This window comes from Dryas octopetala, chromosome 2, assembly GCF_963921425.1.
Source record: "Dryas octopetala chromosome 2, drDryOcto1.1, whole genome shotgun sequence".
NCBI classification, from domain to species: Eukaryota; Viridiplantae; Streptophyta; class Magnoliopsida; order Rosales; family Rosaceae; genus Dryas; species Dryas octopetala.
The window spans coordinates 5,638,410-5,661,891 of record NC_141367.1 but is presented as its reverse complement, the minus strand read 5'-3'; the positions used below and the strand labels follow the sequence as shown (position 1 = coordinate 5,661,891).

General features: G+C 36.8%; 1 protein-coding gene across 3 annotated transcripts; it reads right to left on the bottom strand.

The window, feature by feature from the left end:
- Positions 1–13,940: 13,940 nt before the first annotated feature.
- LOC147292693 (putative WD repeat-containing protein C2A9.03) lies at positions 13,941–22,224 on the bottom strand. Of its 3 annotated transcripts, none has more exons than XM_086231818.1 (10): positions 21,765–22,224; positions 21,006–21,135; positions 20,744–20,920; positions 20,549–20,635; positions 20,267–20,401; positions 19,975–20,049; positions 16,096–16,187; positions 15,903–16,008; positions 14,998–15,084; positions 13,941–14,630 (listed from the first exon to the last, which is right to left on the bottom strand). In XM_086231818.1, the coding sequence occupies exons 2-10, from the start codon at positions 21,126–21,128 to the stop codon at positions 14,217–14,219; spliced, it is 1,296 nt and encodes a 431-aa protein (XP_086087944.1). In that variant the 5' UTR covers positions 21,129–21,135; positions 21,765–22,224; the 3' UTR covers positions 13,941–14,216. The 3 variants fall into 3 exon arrangements, with proteins under 3 accessions (XP_086087944.1, XP_086087942.1, XP_086087943.1); XM_086231816.1 differs by having other exon boundaries at positions 19,975–20,085; positions 21,765–22,220; XM_086231817.1 differs by having other exon boundaries at positions 19,975–20,085; positions 20,744–20,911; positions 21,765–22,216.
- Between the last annotated feature and the right edge of the window lie 1,258 nt (positions 22,225–23,482).

Sequence of the window (23,482 nt, the reverse complement as noted above, 5' to 3'; positions counted from 1 at the left end):
TGCATTGAAACTATTGTATTTGCTGAATTGATTTTGTGGCTAATAAAATCATCATAGAACATACATTCCAAAAAGAACAAATGGGAAGCTAATCAAATGAAACTTGTTTTCCAAACATAAGGATAAACATATATTCATATTGATGAGTGCCAGAGGAATTACAAACATTGCTGCTGCAAATACTATCTCTAAAGCATTTCTCTAATATGAACAACTACTTAAAAAGTCTGCATACACCAACCATTAATTACAACCTGAAAATGCAAGTTTCATCCCTGATGAAAGCAACACAGCAGACTTGACCAACCATACGCTAGGATGCCTAAAAGAAGTACACTTGGTATTATATATTTGGCCAACAAGCTAATATATATTAGCAAGTGTTACTATCCAAAATAAGTTTCAGAAACAAAAGTGCTGCAGCAGATATATTGAAGTCTAGCTATCACACACCTCTCTGGCAGTATCACCAACCATTTCACTTCCGAGAGGCAAAGTTCCCCCCACTAGCAGCTGACAGCCTTCTGTGCTGACTTGTGCCTTCATTTGGAGAGGAGGAAGCATTCAGAAAACCACCACGCGCGATAGGACATATTTGCAGCAGAGGGGTTATGAGCATCACAAACTGGAAGTGGTCATTGAAGCTGTGGTTGGGAACACTCTGCTAAGAAATAGATTATATAAAGCACCTATGTAGTAAACAATCAAATCAAGTTAAGAGCAGGAACTACACCTATTGAAAATATAAGCAATAGGTTGATAAACAAACCATGTTACAATTACCTCACATGCCACACAACAGTAAACCATAAACATCTAATTCCCATAGTATGCTTTAGAAAGCCAATTAGTGTTGTCTTTCACAACTTTGTAACTAGCCTTGCCTAACAGCAAAGTACTGCAAATAAATGCATTGAAGTGTAAGCATAATATATTTAGTGGATCAAATAACCAAATTTGTCAAATAGATTAACTAAAAAAAATGTAAGAAAATTACATGTACATCTAAAGCCAGTGGCTGCCAATATCTAAGGCAATCAATTAATTAGAGAATAACTAAGCCAGGTCTGCATTAATATGCAAGAAAACTTACCTGACTGAGCATTCGGGGAGCAAAGCTCTGTTTCCATCAGTGCTATCCCCTACAAATATAAGACCCTGGTGGAAACCATATGCATACACACCACATAAGTATTTGTTTACATTCATGATTGGGGCATATATCAACATCTCATTGTGTTCACACACATTTATGAACATGCTTTTGATCGAAATTTTGTTTGCTATAAGATCAAGATTTAGAGGGGTAGAATAATCCAATTTCGTAAAAAGATATTAATTAAGAACAAAACGCCTACCCAAACCATAACCCATCATTGACAAAGTCACAAAACCCCAATTCCCAAATATAAAAAAAATCCTAACTCCCAAAATTTCAGAGACAGTAAGCTAAGCCACCAATCAGAAATATAGATAAATGAATAAGCTAAAATCAGTAATTGAAGACCCTAAATCAAACCCCTAACCCGTGAGTCATTGAATCCCCAAATCAAAACCCTAACCCTAAATCCCTAATTTGAAATTTCAGAGATGAGACATACCTTTTGATTTTGGGAGAGATGAGAGTGAGAGATGATATCGAGAGTGAGATCGAGCCTCGTGGGTGTGGGTGTGGGTGGTCTCGAGATTGGGATAGAGGCAAGATCGAGAGTTCGAGAGTGAGATCGAGAGAGATCGCGACTGGGTACTAGCTGGGTGTTTCTGGAAATGGGAGATCGCGACTCGCGAGTGACTAAGTGAGAGCTGAGAGTGAGAGTACGTTTTTGACTTGACTCATATATGCTGTGATGATGAGAGAGAGGAGGGAGAAAGGAAGATTTTGGGAGTGGTCCTGTCGCCATCGGCTGCCGGACGAGAGAGTTCTCGCCGGAGAAGATGATCGGTGCTGGGAGAGGGAAGAGAGAGACCACAGACAGAGCTAGATCGAGAAGAGAGAAATGTGAGAGTTAGGAGAGAGAAAAAATTTAAGTAGGAAAAAAAAACATATCAGGTGTGTTTGAGTGTTAGGACAAAAAAAATTATAAGTGATTTGTCCATAAATTTCAATGCAACTTACTGGAGGTCCGGTCCTCAAAGGAGAGAACCGGTTCTTAAGCCCAGAAATTCAGAGCGAGTTACTGGAGGTCCGGTTCTCAACTAGTGAGGTCCGGTCCTCAAACCTTAAACACAAACACGAGTTTACTGGAGGTCCGGTCCTCAATCCTAGTTTTCTGAAACACCAATATTTTTGAATTTTTATAAAATGTAATTCAATCTAACTTACTACAATATTTGTTTTCACATAAAAAAAATTTCAGCCACAAACAATTTTCAGCCAAAAACAAATTTCACAGGTCAATAATTAAATAAAAGCATAATGACAATAGAGTTTGGGGAAAAACTGGGCAAGTCAGAGAAAGCAGTGTTCCTTGGTTATATTGCACCGAACATAGTTACCCTCCCAGATAGTATGAGGAATTGCTGAAAATAACCAATTTACAATCCATAAATTCCATCAGTTGTGAAAAGATAAAGTTTCTGGTATGATAGAGCTACACACAGTAAGCAACTAGTTTAGGAACCAATAATCATCTGTTGATGCCATTAACAAACCTTACCCATGAAATAGTTGCCAATCAAACCCACGCTGCAAGATGCCTGCAATTAGTTAATTCCTTCATCAGTTACAAGGTGGGCGGCAGCTCATATTGGTGGTAGCATAAGTTGCTATGGATTTATCTTCTCACTAACCATGTATTGGAATGAAATTTGGTTGTTTAACAGGGAAACAAAAGGGGGATCGGTCTGAAAACAATGGTGAGGAAGGAGAGAGTTGTCAGAAAACATAAGGCTACCAATTCACCAACGGATAGATATTAGTTGGCACAACATATCAATAGCCAAAATAATGACATATTTACAACTTTAACCCTCACAGAAACCATTTTTCATTTTAGTTATAACTGTTGTAACTATGTTTTAGTGGAATTAATTAGGTGGCTCATGTCAGCCACAGTAAATAGTGCACTGTTTGGAGAATAACACAAACTAACTTAAACATTAGTTTATGATATTAGTTGGCTTTGATAGGTATTGTAGTAGTGTGAAAGTGTGAAAGGGAATGTTGAATGAGAGAGTCAAGTGTATCATCATGTATGTGAAGGGCTAAGAGGCTAAGACAATTTAGGGAAGCAATTGGTCCAAAGGGGTGTGGTGGTGTTGGGGTCCTACTAACATATTACATATACATGCCAACCACATATGCGTTTAGCTTTGTCCCTTGCCTCAGTTTCTTCCTGCTTCGTTCCTTCACTTTCGGTTTCCAAATATGTACTAATAATAATCTAAGCTAGCCAGGACCAACTTCCATTTCCACACAAGATTCTATAGTGTATATATGACCATCCACTATATATATGTACCAGGGAAGTGAATTTCAAGCTATAAATGCATGCAAAACTTCTATGGTAAAAAATAGCAAAAATAGTTTGAATCAAAATATTAGATTGTTACAGCTTTTTCATGGTAAAGGAATATACTGTATAAAATTATATTAGACAACCACTGAATTCCAAAATTTAAAGCATTAGAAAATGAGCTGACAATACATATATACCAAGCTAACATGTAGACTAATTATGTGAAACAACCACTTCACTTTAAAAACTTAAGCTATTAGAAAGTAGAGGGGAAGGCATAATGGACGTGATTGGAGTTTTTGAACCTAAAATTTCCTGGAACAAGAGAGATATCATGTTTGATAAGACCTCAAACTGTTCTTTACATATCCCTTTGTATCTTTCAAGAATTCCGGCCAAAATTCAGTAACCCAAAGTCTACTTAATGTTATATATTATAGTGTTTAATTTGTTGTATTCATTTGTTATTATTACTACCTTAGTACCTTTCAATTACCGAAAGTTTACTCAATCTCTAACCCATCTGTGTACTAATTAATTAATGTTGTTAATTTAGACAAAGTCCTTTGAAATATGAAGCACAAAAGACCGAATATTCATTTCCTTGTGTCCTTTAAAAATTTTCAAATCAATTTGAATCCATGTTTTAATTAGCAACTTGATAAATATTAAACATTCAAAAACAATCAACTCACTTCACCTTTATAAAATCAAATTAGTAGCAATTAATTGTTATAAAAAATGCTAATTGTCTCAACACTTTTTCTTAATTTTTACTTCCCAACTTATGTGCCATAAATTTATCTGAGGAAATACGTTTTTTTTTTTTTGTTGAGGAAATGTGTTGGGAGAGAAATAACATATTCCATTAATGTGTACTAGCATAAGAAGAAGTAAAAGAATGAAAAGAATCAAAACATGCATGGGTGGCTTGTGAGAAAGACAGCAGCAGTAGTCACATGATGAAAAAAACTGGTTCACGGGTACGCCCTTGGCAGATAGCGGCGTAGAAGATGTCTCATGTCCCGCAAAGACAAATTAAAGACACAACTCACTACTCAAAAAGCAGCGTGGGACCATTCACCCATGCATTCATGCATCATATATATTCGTATATGCATGCATTCGTTAACTTTGCATCGCTGTCACGCCCTTCATATTGCAACAGTGGGCTTCTCTTCTTCTGTCTTATGCTGCAAACCCTTGTCTTCTATTTTAACCGACTCCCTTCAAATCTCTCTGTTTCATCAATTTCATAACCTCACCTAGGAGAACGGACACACACACACATACATATATTAAAAAAAAAAAAAAAAGGCAAGAATTGCCTTGCATTGTAGTCACTAATTGTCCTTTTTTTAAAAATAAAATATTTGGGTGGTACTATTATCACTCCAGTGACTTGTCTTATTTTCTCACCCCCTTAATATTCACTCTCCACTTAAATTTTACCAAACAATAATTCCTCTAATGTGTATCAATTCATCCACTCTTATCATCTCCCAAGATCATCTCACCCATATGTTCCTCTATATTTGTTTTTTTTTTTTTTTTTCAATAACTCGGATCCTAGAAATCTAGAATAGAATAGAATAGACGGTGAGAATAATAGTACTATTTTTTAGGTACACATAGGAGTAGTGAAGTTGCATAAACCCTTCGAGTTGGGGGTGTGACATTATTACTTGACCACTCTTGGTTCTCTCAATCTTTTGTAGGTCAAAATCATAATACTCTAGTAGGGCAAACATTGGTGAGAATCTAATGCCCCCGAAGCATCAGGCGGTTTTGTTGGGAAAGATGGCGCCTAATACAAGGCCAATGGATTATTTGATAATCTCGCAGATCAACTTTTCCCACTCTTGTGTGATAAAAATGAGATAACAAATTAAGTGAACAACAGCAGATAGCTAGGCAAGAAAAATAAAGGAGACACCGAATTTAATGTGGTTCGGCAATATGCCTACATCCACAGGGCAGCAGTAGTAATTTCTTCCACTATGTAAAATAATGGGATTACAATAAACAATCTCACCAAAAATGGCTAAACACTCTCTCTTGGGTTCTCTCAAGAGGATTTCTCTTCTCACTCAATTTGAGGCTTTTCTCTCAATTCTCACAAGTGAGGCTCTCTCTAATTCTCAAACTCTCTCTGAAAGTTTGGATGCTTTTCTAATGCCTTCTCTCGCTTGCTTGGCTTACTTGGCTTGCTTCCAATTGCAAGGTTCTGATGCCTTTATATAGGCAATTGGCTTGATGGCACATTGGTAAATATATTGATAGTTGGAAAGCTAAGTCCAACTTCTCCATAATTTACGTTCAATGTTTGCATGCCATTTAATGCATTGTTTCTTTTACTTTCAACCATTGCTGCACCACCCTTAGCTATACCTATAGCTAGCTCTCCTTTGCTGTAAATGTGAGCCCCAAAAACTACAGCAACTTATTTTCCTCATGTGGTTTTACCCAACCGACATGGCTCACCTATTCAATGCATTTGTTAGAAATCAAACACATGCATTTCTCCTCCACTAAGGAGGGATACCAATGGGGCCCATCAATCTCCCCCTCCCGACTTAGGTGGAGGGTTCCGTCATTCCTGCTGCGCTTCTGCATAAATCATGTTTGTCCTTCGGTAATGACTTTGTCATCATGTCTGAGCTGTTGTCATCGGTGTGAATCTTCTCAAGCTGTAGTTGCTTGGATTCCAATACATCACGTATCCAGTGATATTGCACATCTATATGCTTCGACCTTGAGTGAAAACTCGGATTCTTGCTTAAGTGGATAGCACTTTGACTGTCACAATATAGAACATACTTCTGTTGTTCTTGGCCTAATTCTTGTAGGAATCTTTTCATCCATAATATTTCTTTGCAAGCTTCAGTAGCTGCTATGTACTCTGCCTCTGTAGTAAACAAAGCCACACATTTTTGTAGCTTTGATTGCCATGAGATAGCTCCCCCTGAAAATGTAATCAGGTATCATGAAGTTGACTTTCTTGAGTCAGGATCTCCAGCCATGTCTGCATCTGTGTAGCCAATCAATTCAGGCTTGCCATTTCCAAAATTATTTTGGAAGTTCCTCTGAGATATCTGAGAATCCACTTCACACCGTTCCAATGTTCTTTGCTTGGATTGGACAAGAATCTGCTAACAACACCAACTGTGTGTGTTATGTCTGGCCTCGTGCACACCATCGCGTACATCAGACTACCGACTACTGAGGCATATGGCACTTTACTCATTTCTTCTCTTTCTTTCTCACTTGCAAGACTCTGCTTTGAGCTGAGCTTAAAGTGACTAGCAAGTGGAGTAGCAACTGGCTTTGCTTTATCCATGTCGAACCGCTTCAATACCTTCTCGATATACCGTTCTTGTGATAACCACAGCTTTCCCTTCTTTCTATCATGAGAGATACTCATACCGAGGATTTGTTTTGCAGGTCCCAAATCCTTCATAGCAAAGGACTTACTGAGTTCATTCTTGAGTTTTTTGATCTTGTCGTTGTCTTGACCTACGATCAGCATATCATCAACATAGAGATGAAGTATGATGTACTCACCATCAGAGTACCTTTTCACAAAGACACAATGGTCAGCAGTTGTCCTTCGATATCCATGCTCAATCATGAAGGAGTCAAACTTCTTGTACCATTGTCGCGGTGCCTGTTTTAGTCCGTACAAACTTTTCTTTAGTCTATAGACTAGATCTTCTTTTCCTCTGACTTTGAATCTTTCTGGCTGCTCCATGTAGATCTCTTTCTCTAGATCACCGTGAAGAAATGCGGTCTTCACGTCAAGTTGTTCAACCTCTAGGTTTAAGCTTACAGCCAACCCAAGTACAACCCGAATGGATGACATCTTCACCACGGGTGAGAAAATTTCTTCAAAGTCAATTCCCTTTCTCTGACTGAAACCTTTCACGACTAGCCTTGCCTTGAACCGGGGTCGTGAGCTATTCTCTTCAGTCTTCAATCTGTACACCCACTTGTTCTTGAGTGCTCTTTTACCTTTTGGTAGTTTCACCAGATCATATGTTTGATTCTCATGCAAAGATTTCATTTCTTCTTGCATGGCTTTCCACCACTCCCCCTTGTGCTCGTGCGTCAGAGCTTCTTTGTAGAACTCTGGTTCTCCCTCGTCTGTGAGCAACCCATACTCATGTGAAGGGTATCTATTAGATGGTCTCCGTTTTTTGGTTGATCTTCTAAGTTGAGACTCAACCGGTTGTTCTGGAGGGTTTTGTGCTTCTTGCACATCATCAGCTGCATCATCAACTGGTTCATCAGCTATGGGGTCATGGACTGCATCACCAGCATCTTCAGTTGCATCGCCCCCACCATTATACTCTGTACGTAGAGGAACTGGATCTATATTTGCTGGTTCTTCTCTGGGATGATTAGGCTTCTCTGTTTTTTGAATATCTTCGAGGTTTTGGTCTTCAAAGAAGACAACATCTCAGCTTCTGACAATCTTCTTATTGACATGATCCCATGGCCTGTACCCGAACTCTTCATTTCCATATCCCAAAAATATGCATTCTTTCGACTTGGTGTTGAGCTTAGACCTTTCATCTTTGGGAATGTGAACAAATGCTCTACATCCAAATACTTTCAAGTGTTTGTATGTGATGCCTTTTCCATTCCAGAACTTATTCGGCACGTCACCGTTCAGTGGAGCTGAGGGAGAAAGGTTGATTAGATCAACCGCAGTCATTAAAGCTTCACCCTGAAAGCTCTTAGGCAGCTTGGCATGAGATAACATTGTTCTGATTCTTTCAACAATTGTTCTGTCCATCCTCTCAGCTACTCCATTATGTTGAGGAGTCTTCGGAACAGATCGTTCATGCTTGATTCCATTACTTTTGCAGTAGTGTCTGAATGCTCCTATGTATTCTCCTCCATTGTCAGTACGGATGCACTTCAAGGTCTTCCCGCTCTCCCGTTCAACACTGACGTGGAATTGCTTGAATACGTCTAGCACTTGATCTTTTGTCTTAAGTGCATAAGCCCAGACTTTCCTGGTGTGATCATCAATGAAGGTGACGAAGTATCTTGCACCACCATGAGTACTAGTAGTCATAGGACCACAAACATCAGAGTACACAACATCCAAAATATTGGGTTTTCTCGGTGCAGGTTTATGATGAAACGAAGCTCTGTGTTGCTTTCCAGCCAAGCAATTCGTGCATGATTTTAGAGGCATACCTTTTCCTTTGACACCGGTCAGTACCTCTCTTTTGGCAAGAATCTGAAGTCTCTTCTCACTTATGTGACCGAGCCGTTTGTGCCACAGCTCGATTGAATCTTCTCCGAGAGTGTTCACGTACCCGCTACAGACTTTTGCATGTGTCATGTAGAGAGTGTTCTCCTTCGTTCCTCGGGATAGCACTAAGGAACCTTTGTTGAGCTTCCACTTTCTATCACCAAAGACATTTGTGTAGCCTTCATCGTCCAGCATTCCGGTGGAGATCAGATTGAGACGCATGTCTGGAACGTGTCTCACATCCTTAAGAACCAAGTCACAACTCGTGTTGGTTTCAAGGGAAATTTCTCCTCTTCCTACGATCTTGGACAATTTATCATTTTTCATCCTAATGTTACCAAAATCTCCACTGGTGTAGGATGTAAAGAAGTCTCTCCGTGAGGTTACATGAAATGATGCATCGGAATCAACGATCCAACATGTATCTTGAGATGTTAAATTAACAAAACCATCTCCACAAATGATTATTACCTCATCTCCATTTGAGGCAGTAGCGGCAGTGTCTTTGGCTTCACCTTTCTCATTGCTTCCTTTTGCTTGCTCTCGCTTGAACAGTATGCACTCTCTCTTCATGTGGCCTGGTTTGCCACAATGGTAGCATTCTGGATCTTTCTTTGGTTTGGGTTTGGATCTACCCCTTGACTGATCTCTTGGCTTGCCTCGATTGTGGGATTTTCTAAAATTGCTTCTTCCACGATTGTCGACAACAAGAGCCTCTGACTCGGTCGATATTCCTTGTTCTTTCCTCATTTCTTCTTCATTGAACATGCTATCTTTGACTATGTCCAAGGTAAGAACACCTTGAGGAGCTGAGTTGCTTAAGGACACCACCAGCGTGTCCCAACTATCTGGCAACGAACTGAGTACCAATAGTGCTTAGAGCTCATCATCAAGCACCATCTTCATGTTTGTCAACTGGTTCACCAAGCCTTGAAAATCACTCAAGTGTTCGGTAACACTTTGGCCATCTTTGTACTTCGAGTTCACTAATCGGCGGATCAACGAAGCTTTGTTTTGTGCCGTCTTTCACTCGTACATGGACTCCAACTTTGTCCACATTGAGTAGGCATTGGTTTCTTGTGCCACATGGTGAAACACACTCTGATCAACCCACTGTCGGATTTCTCCAACATCTTTTTGATTGAGAATGCTCCAATCCGTGTCTGACTTACCTGCTGGCTTCACTCCATTATTTTGGAGCGGCTCGTACAAATCCTTGCAGTAAAAGATGTCCTCCATTCTTGACTTCCAAATAGAATAATTTGATGAAGTCAATTTGATCATTGTTGCTGACGACGCCGACTTCTCCATTTAATTAACACAAGATACCACGAGCAATGAACTTGGCTCTTATACCACTTGTTGGAAAAGATGGCGCCTAATACAAGGCCAATGGATTATTTGATAATCCCGCAGATTAACTTTTCCCACTCTTGTGTGATAAAAATGAGATAACAAATTAAGTGAACAACAACAGATAACTAGGCAAGAAAAATAAAGGAGACACCGAATTTAATGTGGTTCGGCAATATGCCTACATCCACAGGGCAGCAGTAGTAATTTCTTCCACTATGTAAAATAATGGGATTACAATAAACAATCTCACCAAAAATGGCTAAACACTCTCTCTTGGGTTCTCTCAAGAGGATTTCTCTTCTCACTCAATTTGAGGCTTTTCTCTCAATTCTCACAAGTGAGGCTCTCTCTAATTCTCAAACTCTCTCTGAAAGTTTGGATGCTTTTCTAATGCCTTCTTTCGCTTGCTTGGCTTACTTGGCTTGCTTCCAATTGCAAGGTTCTGATGCCTTTATATAGGCAATTGGCTTGATGACACATTGGTAAATATATTGATAGTTGGAAAGCTAAGTCCAACTTCTCCATAATTTACGTTCAATGTTTGCATGCCATTTAATGCATTGTTTCTTTTACTTTCAACCATTGCTGCACCACCCTTAGCTATACCTATAGCTAGCTCTCCTTTGCTGTAAATATGAGCCCCAAAAACTACAGCAACTTATTTTCCTCATGTGGTTTTACCCAACCGACATGGCTCACTTATTCAATGCATTTGTTAGAAATCAAACACATGCATTTCTCCTCCACTAAGGAGGGATACCAATGGGGCCCATCAGGTTTAGGTCGGCTTGGGGCTCAACCCGCCACCACCCGTACATCCGTCGGTCGAAGCGGATTCCTATTAGTCGGAATAGCAGTCAGAGCAGTCGAAATGAGGGTGAAGCCGACAAGGCTTCACTGTCTTTCTCGCTGGAAAAAATGGCAGAGCTGCCACTCTTTCTTTTTCTCTGTCTCTCTCGCTTGGTCTCTTTCTGTCTCGCTAGAAAAATAGCACAAAGCCACTCTCTCTCTCTTGGACCTTATCTCAAGTCGGCTCGGGTGCCTATAGGCGGTGGAGAACAGAAGTCGAAACTGAGCCGACAACTATCGGGTTGGGTAGGCTTCGAGTGGTTTGGTCGGCGGGCCGGTCGGAACATTGGCTCGGACGGGGATATCCACCCCTATACTCTAGATACGTACTCCTTGTTAAAAATATGGTTCTATAAGTCCAAAAAAATGCTTCGCTACCTATTTCTTCTATTTTTCAAAAATTATAACTTCCTTAATAACTTTAGAAATTCACCAAAATTAGCTCGCGTCTTCAATCGATGCAAACTAAATTCTGTTGGATTCGTAAGAATGAGTACTATGTAACCATGGTCTTCCTTTGATCAATTGACCTCAAAAAACTAGTTTTAAAATACGAAAACCCAAGAGGCTCTATTTTTTAATTTCACTAAAATAATTATAGAAAATTCTAATGACCTCAAATAATTGCTAGAAAAGTATTACAAGCTCAAAATTAAATATGGAAATATTCTAGGGTTTTACAGTGATTAAGAAGTATTTTTATGAAAATGAGTTGATTTTCTCGAAAAATCTATTTTATCCGTGTGCAAAAGTTTTTGTATTAGGTGGGCCAAGCAAAGGATCCGATAGTTTGGTGATGCTCATCCCTACACAGTTTTTAATGCAGGTAAACTTGAGGAGACAAGGGGAGACGACATGGCAGTGGGCATTTTGAGAAGATTTATTGTTTTTACTCGATTTTATGGTTTCCATTGTGTTCAAATCAAATCATGTAATCGGCTCTTCAATGGACTATATAGTCTTTCAAGGTTACTATTCTAACTTGTCACTTGGGGGGTTGGTTCTCAATAATGATATATCTCTTCAAATTGTCTTTTATATTTCCGTTGTCACTTTTAACTCTGATCCAATCTATTTTAATAAACAAAAAATGCTCTAACCTATTTTGAGAATATTAGAGATTATATTACTCGGGGTACGGGGTGTGACCGTTCTATTTTAATAAACAAAAAAGTGTTCTCAAAATTGTTGTTATTACATACCCGGATTTGGAAGTGTGACACTAACAATTGAGCATGCACACATTTATGGGTTTCTCTTGAATATCACTAAGGCATGCTAAATGGTATGGGATGCATGAAATGTGGGATGCATGAAATGCGGGATGCATACAAGAACATCTTCTAAGCAAACTGCAGAAGATTCTTTTCTTGATTGCAGCAACACTAACACTCACTCATGCATACAAACCAAACTGTGAGTTTTAATCTAGTACAATATATAGACTCAAAAGAGCGATTCAAAATATGGAGATGCCAATCACATTAACTAAAATATGATTATTTAGTCTTTCATCCTGCGTGAAGTGGGAATAGCAATAGTAAAAATGTAATAAAATAAAGTATTTCTAATCCAAAAGTCTATAAACACAATACTAAGAATGATTAAGGTTGAAGCCTAAAGAAAAATACTTGTTTATGGATAAATCCACATGGATTCAATGGCCAATTATAGACCAACACGTGGCACATTGGGTCTCATTTTCTGTTTTGACTTTTCAATTGTCAACTTAGTCAAACTCAACTATCCATGTCACTGTGCTAGCTTAGTAGTACAAACGTTGTACAATTCGGATCAGCTCTTACCTCCGGATTACCCGGGTCCGATCGTTCAGCCCGGCTCTCCCACGTCCGATCCGGTCATTTGTGATTTTCACATCGACGTATGAGGAGACGCATATGTTCGGATTGGCTCAGCTTTCTACCACTATTCCAAAAGATCAAGTTTAGATGAACCGTCATACTCAAGTGTACCTAACATGACCTTCTAACAGACTTGACAACCCAGCTCACAGTCATGACTATTAGGACCTCTCACTTGATCAAGTCATACTTGCATTGAATGCAAAGGCACTTGGTAGTTGTGCATGCTACTGTTCCTGACTGAAGACGTGTTGTCTCATCATTCATTCATCCACATACAGGTAACCTAGCACTTATCCCTTCCTTTGCCTATATAAACTCACTTATATGCACAAAGAAAAGGTTCACAAAATCCTTACAAATTACACACAAGCATCTGAGAATAACCCAGAAGATCTTTCATTGTTCTCTCATATTCTCCCAAGTTCATCACTTGTTCTTGCTTAAACACCATCGCATATATTTCATTAACTTCATCATCGGAGTGTATTTGACTTGTACCACACCAATCTATCTCTTTGATTCTTTGTTCATGCAGGAAGATCTCTTCAACATCAATCAACAATCCAACAAAGCTTGATCATCACAAGTCACCATCTTTATCATCATCCAACAAGGCTTCCTATCATCCAAATCATCTATCTTAAGTTGTTGTATCTCTCTTACGGATTTTTGCATCAATAATACCTTTAGGCTTCAACCCCTTTTTTTTCATTGGCAAAAAAAAAAAGGTTGAAGGCTAAAGAAAAATACCTTGAAATTAATTCTTGAAGTTTTCATGAAAATTTGAAATTATAAATAAATTATCTTGTACCAAAAAGAATTCAATTCAAAAAGGATTTTCTTCAATAACATGGGAATACCAGTCAAAACACTAAAAAATCACCTGACAAAACTAATTACGAAGTCATCCTATCCTATACTAAGATTTAATTTTGACAGTTTATAAATATGAACTAATCTCTTAACATGTGAGTTGTGACACAAAGATATGTACAACAATGATAAGTTTTTTTTTTTTTTTTTTTTTTTTCAAAATAAGACTTGTTAATTACCAAATTAAACATAGTATATAATGTATATTATTGAAAAACTATATTCATTATTTAATGTTGATTATTTTTGGGAGCCATGAGCGAGATCTTGAGGTTGAAAAGGAAGAGAAGGAGAAATGAATTATTATGATTTTTGTTTTCACACAAAGCTTTAACATCACTGTACACATTCTAAGTTCTAACCAATCATGGCTTATTCTACTGTAGACTTAGTTTATCAAACTAACCTATAACCGAGAAAAGAAAAAAAAAAAAAAAAAAAACAACTCAGAAAAGGTAGGCTGAAATCTTCAGAGTACCCTCTCTCTCTTTAACCTTTTTTTACTAAAGTCACATTGCCAACGTTGATAGAAACCCTTTGCCAAATCAATCAACAACAGGAATCAAGATATCCATATGTATGCCTTCTGTTATACTGTAGCAAGCTTGCATATGTTCTGTCCCAGATTCCTATATACAGAGACTCATCATCAGGACTCACTGATACCCCTGAAATCTCCCCAAAGAAATCAATCTCTTGCCGCTTATTGTAATCTGCCATTGTACTATAAATATGCACAAAATCTGCAGGTTCAGCAACCACCATGAACTGACCGTCTGATGAAAAGCGAATTGATCGAGAAGCTCCCAAGTTATTCTTCAAAACTGCAATAGGTGAAGAAAGATTTCTTATATCCCAAACTCGGGAAGTCTTGTCTTGATTTCCGGTGGCAAATATACGGCCATCAGGATGCCATGCAGAAGCAAAAGAGTAATCTAGATGGCCAACAACCTTAGCAATAGTCTGGAAAGATCAAACAAAAATTACATCTTGTTAGTAAAAGGTACCTATTTTTCAATATAAATACCTCAAATATGCTTCTTTTAGATGCAAAATTTGGATTTAAGATGCTATTGAGAAACAACAAATATGCATGTATCTCTATGCTGAAGAATTAAGGAAACAATTGAAGCATAACTTAAAGTAATGTAGATCATTTTCCCCCATGAATCAATGCAAAAGTCTAATGTCTCACTCAAAGGCAATAAAAGGTTTTTCAAACACTTCACCCCCCATCTTCTCAAAAACAAATTTCTACTCAAAGAAATGCAAAACTAAGTTGCATATCAGTGTCACATCAGTAAAAACAAATAATAATAATTCTTGATACCTTCCCATTCTGTGAATCTAAAAGCAATCCATCTACGTGATCTCCAACAACGGCGACAAGCCTACGATCTGGGCTTATTGATGTATGCTGCAAAGAAAGCCACCTCAGCAGTAAGAGAAGTTATGCGTCAATGTGGCTACAACAACCATATTTACTAACACATTAAGGGCCCGTTTGGTTTACGGAATTAATTTCCTGGGAAATCAATTCCTTTGCATTTTCCGGGGGGAAGGGAATGTAAAATTCTCTTTCTTGTGTTGGTAATCCCAGAAAAGTAAACCAGAAATTACATTTTTATTTCCATTCCCATATTTGGGTTGTGCAGGAATTGGAAATGAAAAGTGTCAATTTTTCAATTATACCCTCATCTATTATTTATTTAAAAATTGACAATATAGAATGGCATTTTAAAATAATAGCAAGGTTAGTTTTGTCCAAAAAAGAAGCAATAAATGCTTTCCCAAAAGGGAGGAAAACAAAACCCAAGTTGGAGCAATGGTTTCATTTTCCCCCCAATAAGGGCATTAGATTCCCTTGGGCCAGGAAATGATTTCCCTTCCCTGTACTTGCCAAGCATGGGAATGGAATTGAAATGATTTCTCATTCCCAAGCCTCCAAAACTTGAACCAAATGGGCCCTAAACATTTGTAAAAAATTTCCAGTTTACAAGCATTGTTAGGTATCTTGCACGGTTGCACTTTCTATTTTAAATAGTCCTCTTGAACAAAACCAAAGAAGAATTAAAGATAAAGCTTGAATTCCAAGTTGACATTCAACAATTGCCAATACATCAGCCATAATACTCTTCAATGCACAAATATAGAAAGTTAAAGGGTAAAGACAAATATGTATAGGTTAAAATACAGAAACCCACAATATTCAATAAAGTGCTTAAGATTACTCACATTCACCGGCCAAGGGAATCGAAAGTGATTCACAAGCTGAAACTTTTCCATGTCATATTCTCTTATACCACAGTCATTATTGGATGCCATAAAATGCATTCCGCCCCTGTAAAAGAATTTCTATATCAGGCAATGTTTTATTATGAAGTGAAAAATGATTCAGATGAACAGCTTTTCAGAATAGTTAAGATACCCCAGCCTATCATATATTTCAACAGCATTTGTGATGGCATTCTCATCATATGTGGTTCGGGTACAGAAACTTACTCCTTGTTTATCAAGAGACTGCAGAAAAAGACAAACAATATGATATAATCATTTAACAGAACTTAAAAGTAGTTTGTATCTGGTTTATTGAATACAGTTATTATCTAAATTACAAACAAAAATTATAGGCAACAAGAAAAGAGACCCAACACCAGACAATAAACCTAGAATGTCATCAATAGCTACCACCTCAGCTGTGTAACACTTTATTTCCACACAGATGGTACGATAAAGAAAAAGAGTTGATGAATAATAATATTGATGCTGCTGATCAAAATTTGTATAAGCAGACCACAGTGAAGCTACCATTGGAAGAAACAAACAATTCAAAATATGAATGTCAAGTTAATCAGCGTTGAAATGCAAGTGGCATGAAACAATGACAAAGATAAAAGATAAACCAGATGGCAGCAGGGGTCATTTTTACACTCCCTCGTTCTTTAGTATATAACAAGACAGGAGATTGTTTTTCAATGGCATGGGAGAGTGCCATTGATTCCGGAATTACAATAAATAAATTAATGGAGTCAGATATTCAGGATTAAATTAGACAGTCATACAGACACCAACCAATTCAAAAAACCTCATGCAAAATTTAAAGATTACAATAAATAAATTAATGGAGTCAGATATTCAGGATTAAATTAGACGGTCATACAGACACCAACCAATTCAAAAAACCTCATGCAAAATTTAAAGCTCCCCTTAACTACAGCTTCCCCAGTCTGCTTTTGTCTGCAAAGGGTTGTGTCTGTAATACACACACACACACACACACACACACAGAAACCTAGGCAGTACTGATCTTATCCAAAAGGTTGAGCACCCTTCCATGAACTTTTAATTTGTCAAGATCATATGACTTACATGAAAATTTTGTACACAAAAAGCTTGTGTGGTTAAAATGTAAAACTAATGGATTTGTTTTCCTTTAAGACAGTCCTGAAGAAAGTCATATCTACTATCACAGAAAGTCTAGCAAATTTGCTCCCTCAAAATTTAAAACTTCTCTAAATTCCACGTTCTCCAACACTGCTATGCTATTACTCACCCATGCATGTTCTTTAAAGACAACAGCTAGTAACCATTTGAGAAACAAAAAGTAAAACCATCTCACACCCACTGGCTACTAAACATCTGATTTATGCTTTTAACTTTAAATTTTTTTCCCTTATGCTCCACTTTTTACCACTGTTAAACAGCATATAACAAATTGACCCCAGAAATAGGTTCAAAATGACATTTAACTTCTTCTATGTGCGCCATATCTCAAAGAATGCCACAGAGAAAAGTTCAGTTCTCCACACTAATGAATCCCAGTAATATTTCCACTACATTGTATGAGTACATATTTGATGCATTAACACTTGATTAATCTTCATTATCCAACATTACTCTCCCATTTGCAACTCCATATTTTTTTTAGAAGAGACAAGTTTACTGCTGAAGAACAAGAAAATTACAAAACAGTGGACAAGAGGTCCACGTCAGAGAACTCAATATCACTAGATGAACTAAACCAATACAACAGTTCAACTGCAGCTTGTCAATCTAATTCCTCAACCCCAATATAATCTTCAAAAATCCTTTGTTTCTCCATCCATATCACCCAGAACACCTCAGTAACCAGGAAAGTCCCCATAACTTTAACCTCCTTCCAATTACCCAACACTTTATGCTTCTTGCAAAGTAAAGAAACACAACTCCTTGGAATTACCCAGCTAACCTTCACTCCCTAACAGTCTCAGGCTCTCAGCCCAAGATGTTCTCCCAAAGAACAATGTAGAAAAACTCCTACTCTTACATGATCACCATTGCAACTCCAAAATATGAGTAACAAAATGACAAGCTTAGTTTGGTAATGTGACGAAAAATGTTCATAAACAATGTCAGATAGACCAAAACAGCAACAACTGTTTTTCGAAATTAGCATTGCAAGATCTATAAGCAGATATTCAATCAATTATACAAATCATCATTTGCATATCCCTTCTATCAGAAAATGATTATCATATCCCACTTCCAAATTAACTGCAAACATCTCCAGAATTCGTTGATTATATAGCACGCACAAAAGGATGGAAAGTGAATGAATAACCCCACATTTAGATTCAGTCTGCCAAATTCCCTGAAATTTTTGAAATCAATTGAGCTCTGTACTTCTCGACCAAAAATACATATTGATGGCCAGTTTGTACAGAAGAGAGATCCAGATAATGTATAAACAAAACTATACCAATATGCCAAAAACAAAAAAGAATTAAAAATTAAAAAATTGGGGAAAAAAAAATAAGAGAAAGAAACAACTATGGTGCAAGAAACAGAGAAAAAGCTGGAAAAAAAATAGTAACATACAACTCAGAAACCATTATCACATAGCATTCTTAGTACAACCATAGACCAACAGAATCACCTTCCTTTTCTAAAAGCCAAACTCATTTTATCTCCTAGTACGCAACATTAGTTATGTACTTGGCATATATAATTCCTAAACAAACCCTAGTGAGAAATCCCGGGGCTAATTCACCTTGTTCCAAGCCTTTGTTCAGGGTTTCAGCCTGGGAGGTGTCCCTTAAGTTGCTTAGCTAAAAACAAATTCGAAAGCCCTCAAGACTATTCCAAAATGCTTTCACATAGACTTATTACATTATTCTCACCCACTGCCACTGACATCCAAAATTCTTACATTTCATATACCCAAATTCAGTCAAATACAAAACTAATTACTAACCACAGAAACAGAGAATTCCCTGTCCAGGGTAGAATGTCATTTTCTACATGCATTAGTGCAACCAACAGGCTAGGAAGCCTATGTTTATCAACTGAAAGCCATCAAAATACTGCTGAGGCAACTCCTAGTAGGGAAACCAAACAGGGTGGGCATCAGCAGGCAAACTCATTATAGATACAAATTTTCACTCCTGCTGCTAGCCAGAAAAGTAGCATAATTCGTCATATATATCATAAACTAACAGAACTAAGTTAAATAAGATTCAGCTTTGTATTCTAGCTGGCAAAGTTTTATCCCTTCCGAACTCCAAAACCTCTCCACATTTAACATCCAAAAGAAACGGTTTATAAAGAAGGTTCAGACCAAACTTGATGCTTTTATCCAGAACATTCAAGCCTGGAAAAAAAAAAGGTCTACCTTTCAAAAGAGATCACTTTTGATTTAATTCTTGCAAGGATCATTGCATCAGAGCTAAACTGGGATAATTACAGGAACCTCTTACAGAGTCACAATATCTCTTTTATTATTTTAATTTCCTTTGTTTTATTTGGTGGGGTATATAACTAAAGTATCAAAACAGAAAATTATAGAGCATCACAACCGAGAAAACAAACATATGAACTGAGTCATTTATTACTCCGAAATAATGTATATACTGTTAACCAAATTTTGGGCCAAGTAACAGTATTAGCTTTTTTTTCCTTCAAAAAGTTATTCTTCTTAACAATGCAAAATCAACATAATGGTAGAAACCCCAAAAAAAAATCATGACTAATTGTCAGATTTAACTTAAGATATATCCAATGTGGAAAGTGGTTCTTTTTTATATAAATAGGACATATGGAAAGTAGCTCATTAATCAGAGGACATCTTTTATGAAATTGACTGTCCTCGCAGAGATATAATTTCTGAAGTTGTTTTCACAATACTTTGGACATATAATGCTCCACAACTCACATGGAGCACATGTATCAATGTCACTTACAACTATCCCCACAGATTATACTCCATATTCTGCTTTAGACATATTATACTCCATAAGTCACTAGTGAGAATATAAACATAAAAACTAACCTTACAAGTAAGCTCTCCTTGGAAGCCACCAGCAACAAGAAAATTGTCCTTGACTGCCAGTGTGCTTATCTGAGTCTGCATAAAACCCTCCAATAAACTTCCTGCATGTTTCTGCATAGCCCATATAACTTGGAATACTTAAACTACGTACATAAGTAAAGAACATAATGGAATAAAACTTGGAAAAAACAAATGAAAGCAATCCCTTTGCTTCTCTTTTTTTTTTTTTTTTTTTTTTCTCTTGTTGAAAGGAGCTAAGATAATAACATTTATGTATAGGTAACTGTACTACCTCCGTTGGTGCTACATGTCCTGCAAAATTGAGGATCTCAGACAAATTTCCAGATAGAGAAGACCAATGCATGACTGAATAATTGGACATGAGATAGACATCATGTTTCGAAGTAGCCCAAACCAGATTTCTAAGCTGCACACCAAAATCAGGAAAGGTTGTCAACTAGGTCATAAAAGTAAAATTTGTGAAAGCAATAAACTCATGTATCATAGGCAGCTAACAGAATGTAAACACAATAAAAAAAATGTAAACAATTATGGCACTCACAAGTCTACTAACCTGAAAATGAAGGATTGTAGGCTTAACCAGTCTTGTATTATGGAAGAATTCATAGTAGTTACCACCCTTCTGCATTTGTTTGCACTCCTAATCAAAGATTACATATATCATTTGTGATGTCCGCTAAGTTCAATACTGACTTGGTAATTGTAAAAGAAAATGAAGGAAGAAAATACTTGAGAACAAGTTGAAAACCTTGTCCACAGCTTCCCCAGATAAAGGGATGTTCTCATAATTCCTATATTGTTCAAGCCTCGTCAATCTATACTTTTCCCTCGTTATGTTCAACCTATCCCATGGAATACCTTGAATGTCCTTTCCCTTTCTTGCTTGGGCAGATGACGTATCAGACACCTTGTTAAGCTGCTCGAACTCAAGAAGAAGGAATTTCAAGTCCATTTAGCACAAGCAAACAAATGGTTTAAACAATGGGAGCCAAGACGTGAGGGAAACAAACCATGTCATAGTCGTCAAGACCCATATCTGTACCATGATTTTCTTCCTCCAAATCCTCAACAAAATCAGACATATCCCCCTCATCCGCCATATAATCAAATTGATAAACCTGCTCGTAAGACATGCTCTATCTGCATTCAAGTCCAAAATCTCAATATCTTCAATAGAGTTCCAGTACGCTTTACAAACACCCATCACACCAAAGACATGCTTTACCATAATTCTCTTTATATATATATATATATATATATACATATGTATAGATATAGAAAAACAAAAACAAGATCCAACTTCCCAAGAAATAACAAAGACTAGATATATATGGCAGCACACATAGAGGACTCCTCTACATGAAATTTCTATTGCTCTATCATATATTAAAATCTAAAAACACCCACAAAGAAAGCAACCCCTTGAACTAAATTTATGGGGAAGCCCAACTACTAATTCTGAAAACAAATATTTGCGAATATTTCATGTGCCCCCATGATTAACAAACAAAAAAAAGAATATATCACACATATATATTATATATGAACAACTAAACCAAATATAATAGTATAATAGAAAGGAGAATAGAAAGGGTGGAGAGTAACACACCAACCCCAAAAGGAGCATGACTTGAAAACAGGTCTTATTGTTTTCAAATCAAACTATTCAAAGCAATAAAAACAACAATAATGACAAATAATAAATACCCAGAAACCCTAAGTGGGAGACAAAAATAAAATTGAAAGAGAGAGAATTCGGAGGTAACAACCTGCTTGAAAAAGCTGAGGATTTGTGGTGAAGAAGGGAAATGAATGGAATTCAAATCACCCACCAACAAAGCTGTTGTGGTTGTTGTTGTTGTTGTGATTTGCAGAGCCTGGAAAGAAAATAAAGGAGGAGAAACGCTTCCTCAGCTCTCTTTCTCTATCTGCGTGCGAGCTGTGTGCGCGAGAGAGATAGAGGTATAGAGAGAGAGAGAGATAGAGCTGGAAAGAGATATAGGGAGAGATAACAATGAATAATAATAAATAATATTTTTTCAAGTGGGTGTGGGGATGATGGAAAATGATGATATAAATGTCACGTGTTTATTTGTCGGCAATGCATATACATAATAGCACGGAGTTTTATCTCTTGTTTGGGAAATGGGAAAGTTTAGATTTAGAGGGGGACGATATGCACGCTGAAGCCACTCTCTTTTCTCACTCACTCAATCCCTCACTCGTTTACCATGTTTCTGTGTGAAAGAGAAGAGGGGATATGATGAGATTAAGAGGCCAAGTGAAAGAAAGCATCAAGGGATTATTAAAGAGGGGAAGGATGGAAAGGGAAGCATGAAAAGAGTGTGCCCACTCAATGTATGGTGCTACTACTCAATCTTTTACACTTTAAAGATTATGGAAAAATTATGAATTTGTTCATTTATCGCTTGAGTCCTTGTAGTTTTAAATTTTGCAATTGGATTAGTAATAAAGGACAATCTAAAAATTTTGTCGATTACTTAAATTAAATAGTCACACGACCATCGCATGCATGATTTGTGTTAAATCCAAGTGAAAAATGACTCAAATTATAAATATTCATATAAAAAATGACTCAAATTATAACGACCAAATTGTTCAAGTTAATGACCTTTATACCACTTCAAACTATTATGTCTATGTAACTGACGAAATCTATTGAATTCTTAATTATTAATATTAGCTATAGGAACCTCACTGTCATTCTCCTAAAATTATTCCTATTTGAACCACAATTTGCACCTCCGAATCATGTGATTTGAGGTCCTTGGATGAAGAATTAAGAAAGTTTGAAAATATATAGGAAAAAAATCAAGATAATTAATAATAAATAAATTTTTTTGGGTAGCTAAACTAATGATAATTATTTTAGTGATATTATCACATGAGCAATTTCATTGGAAATTATTATGATCAAAGGTAATTATCTCAAAATTTTATTGGATATACGATAGTGATTATCTTGTGATGTTTGCAAATCAAGACAACAATGCTAGAGATGTTGCAATTTAATGGCTAATGAAATTATCTATAAATAAGAGTTTCCATCAATAGAGAAGACACAACAAGACTCAATGTGTGTTGATGAATCAAAACCCTCAGCTTTAGTTTTCTTTAGGGCGCCTGTATATCGGCTCGATAGAGTTCAAGTTCGACTCGTTTTTGGCTTATTCGAGCTCTGCTCCTAAAAGAAATGAACTGAATTTAAACGAAATATTAGATTTTTAAAAAAAATGATCTCGAGGTTTTGGCATATTCGGCTCGTAAAGTTTGTGAGTTGCTCATATTTTTTTATGAGACCGTTTGAGTTTGGTTTGAATTTGACTTGTTTGTTAAACTTAGCTCATAAAAGTTAATCTCTTTAAATCTTATAATTAAAATATTAAAATGAAATATATGTCATTAAAAAAGTAAATCTAAACCAATATTATATTGATATAATTAAATCCAAACTATTTCATTTTTA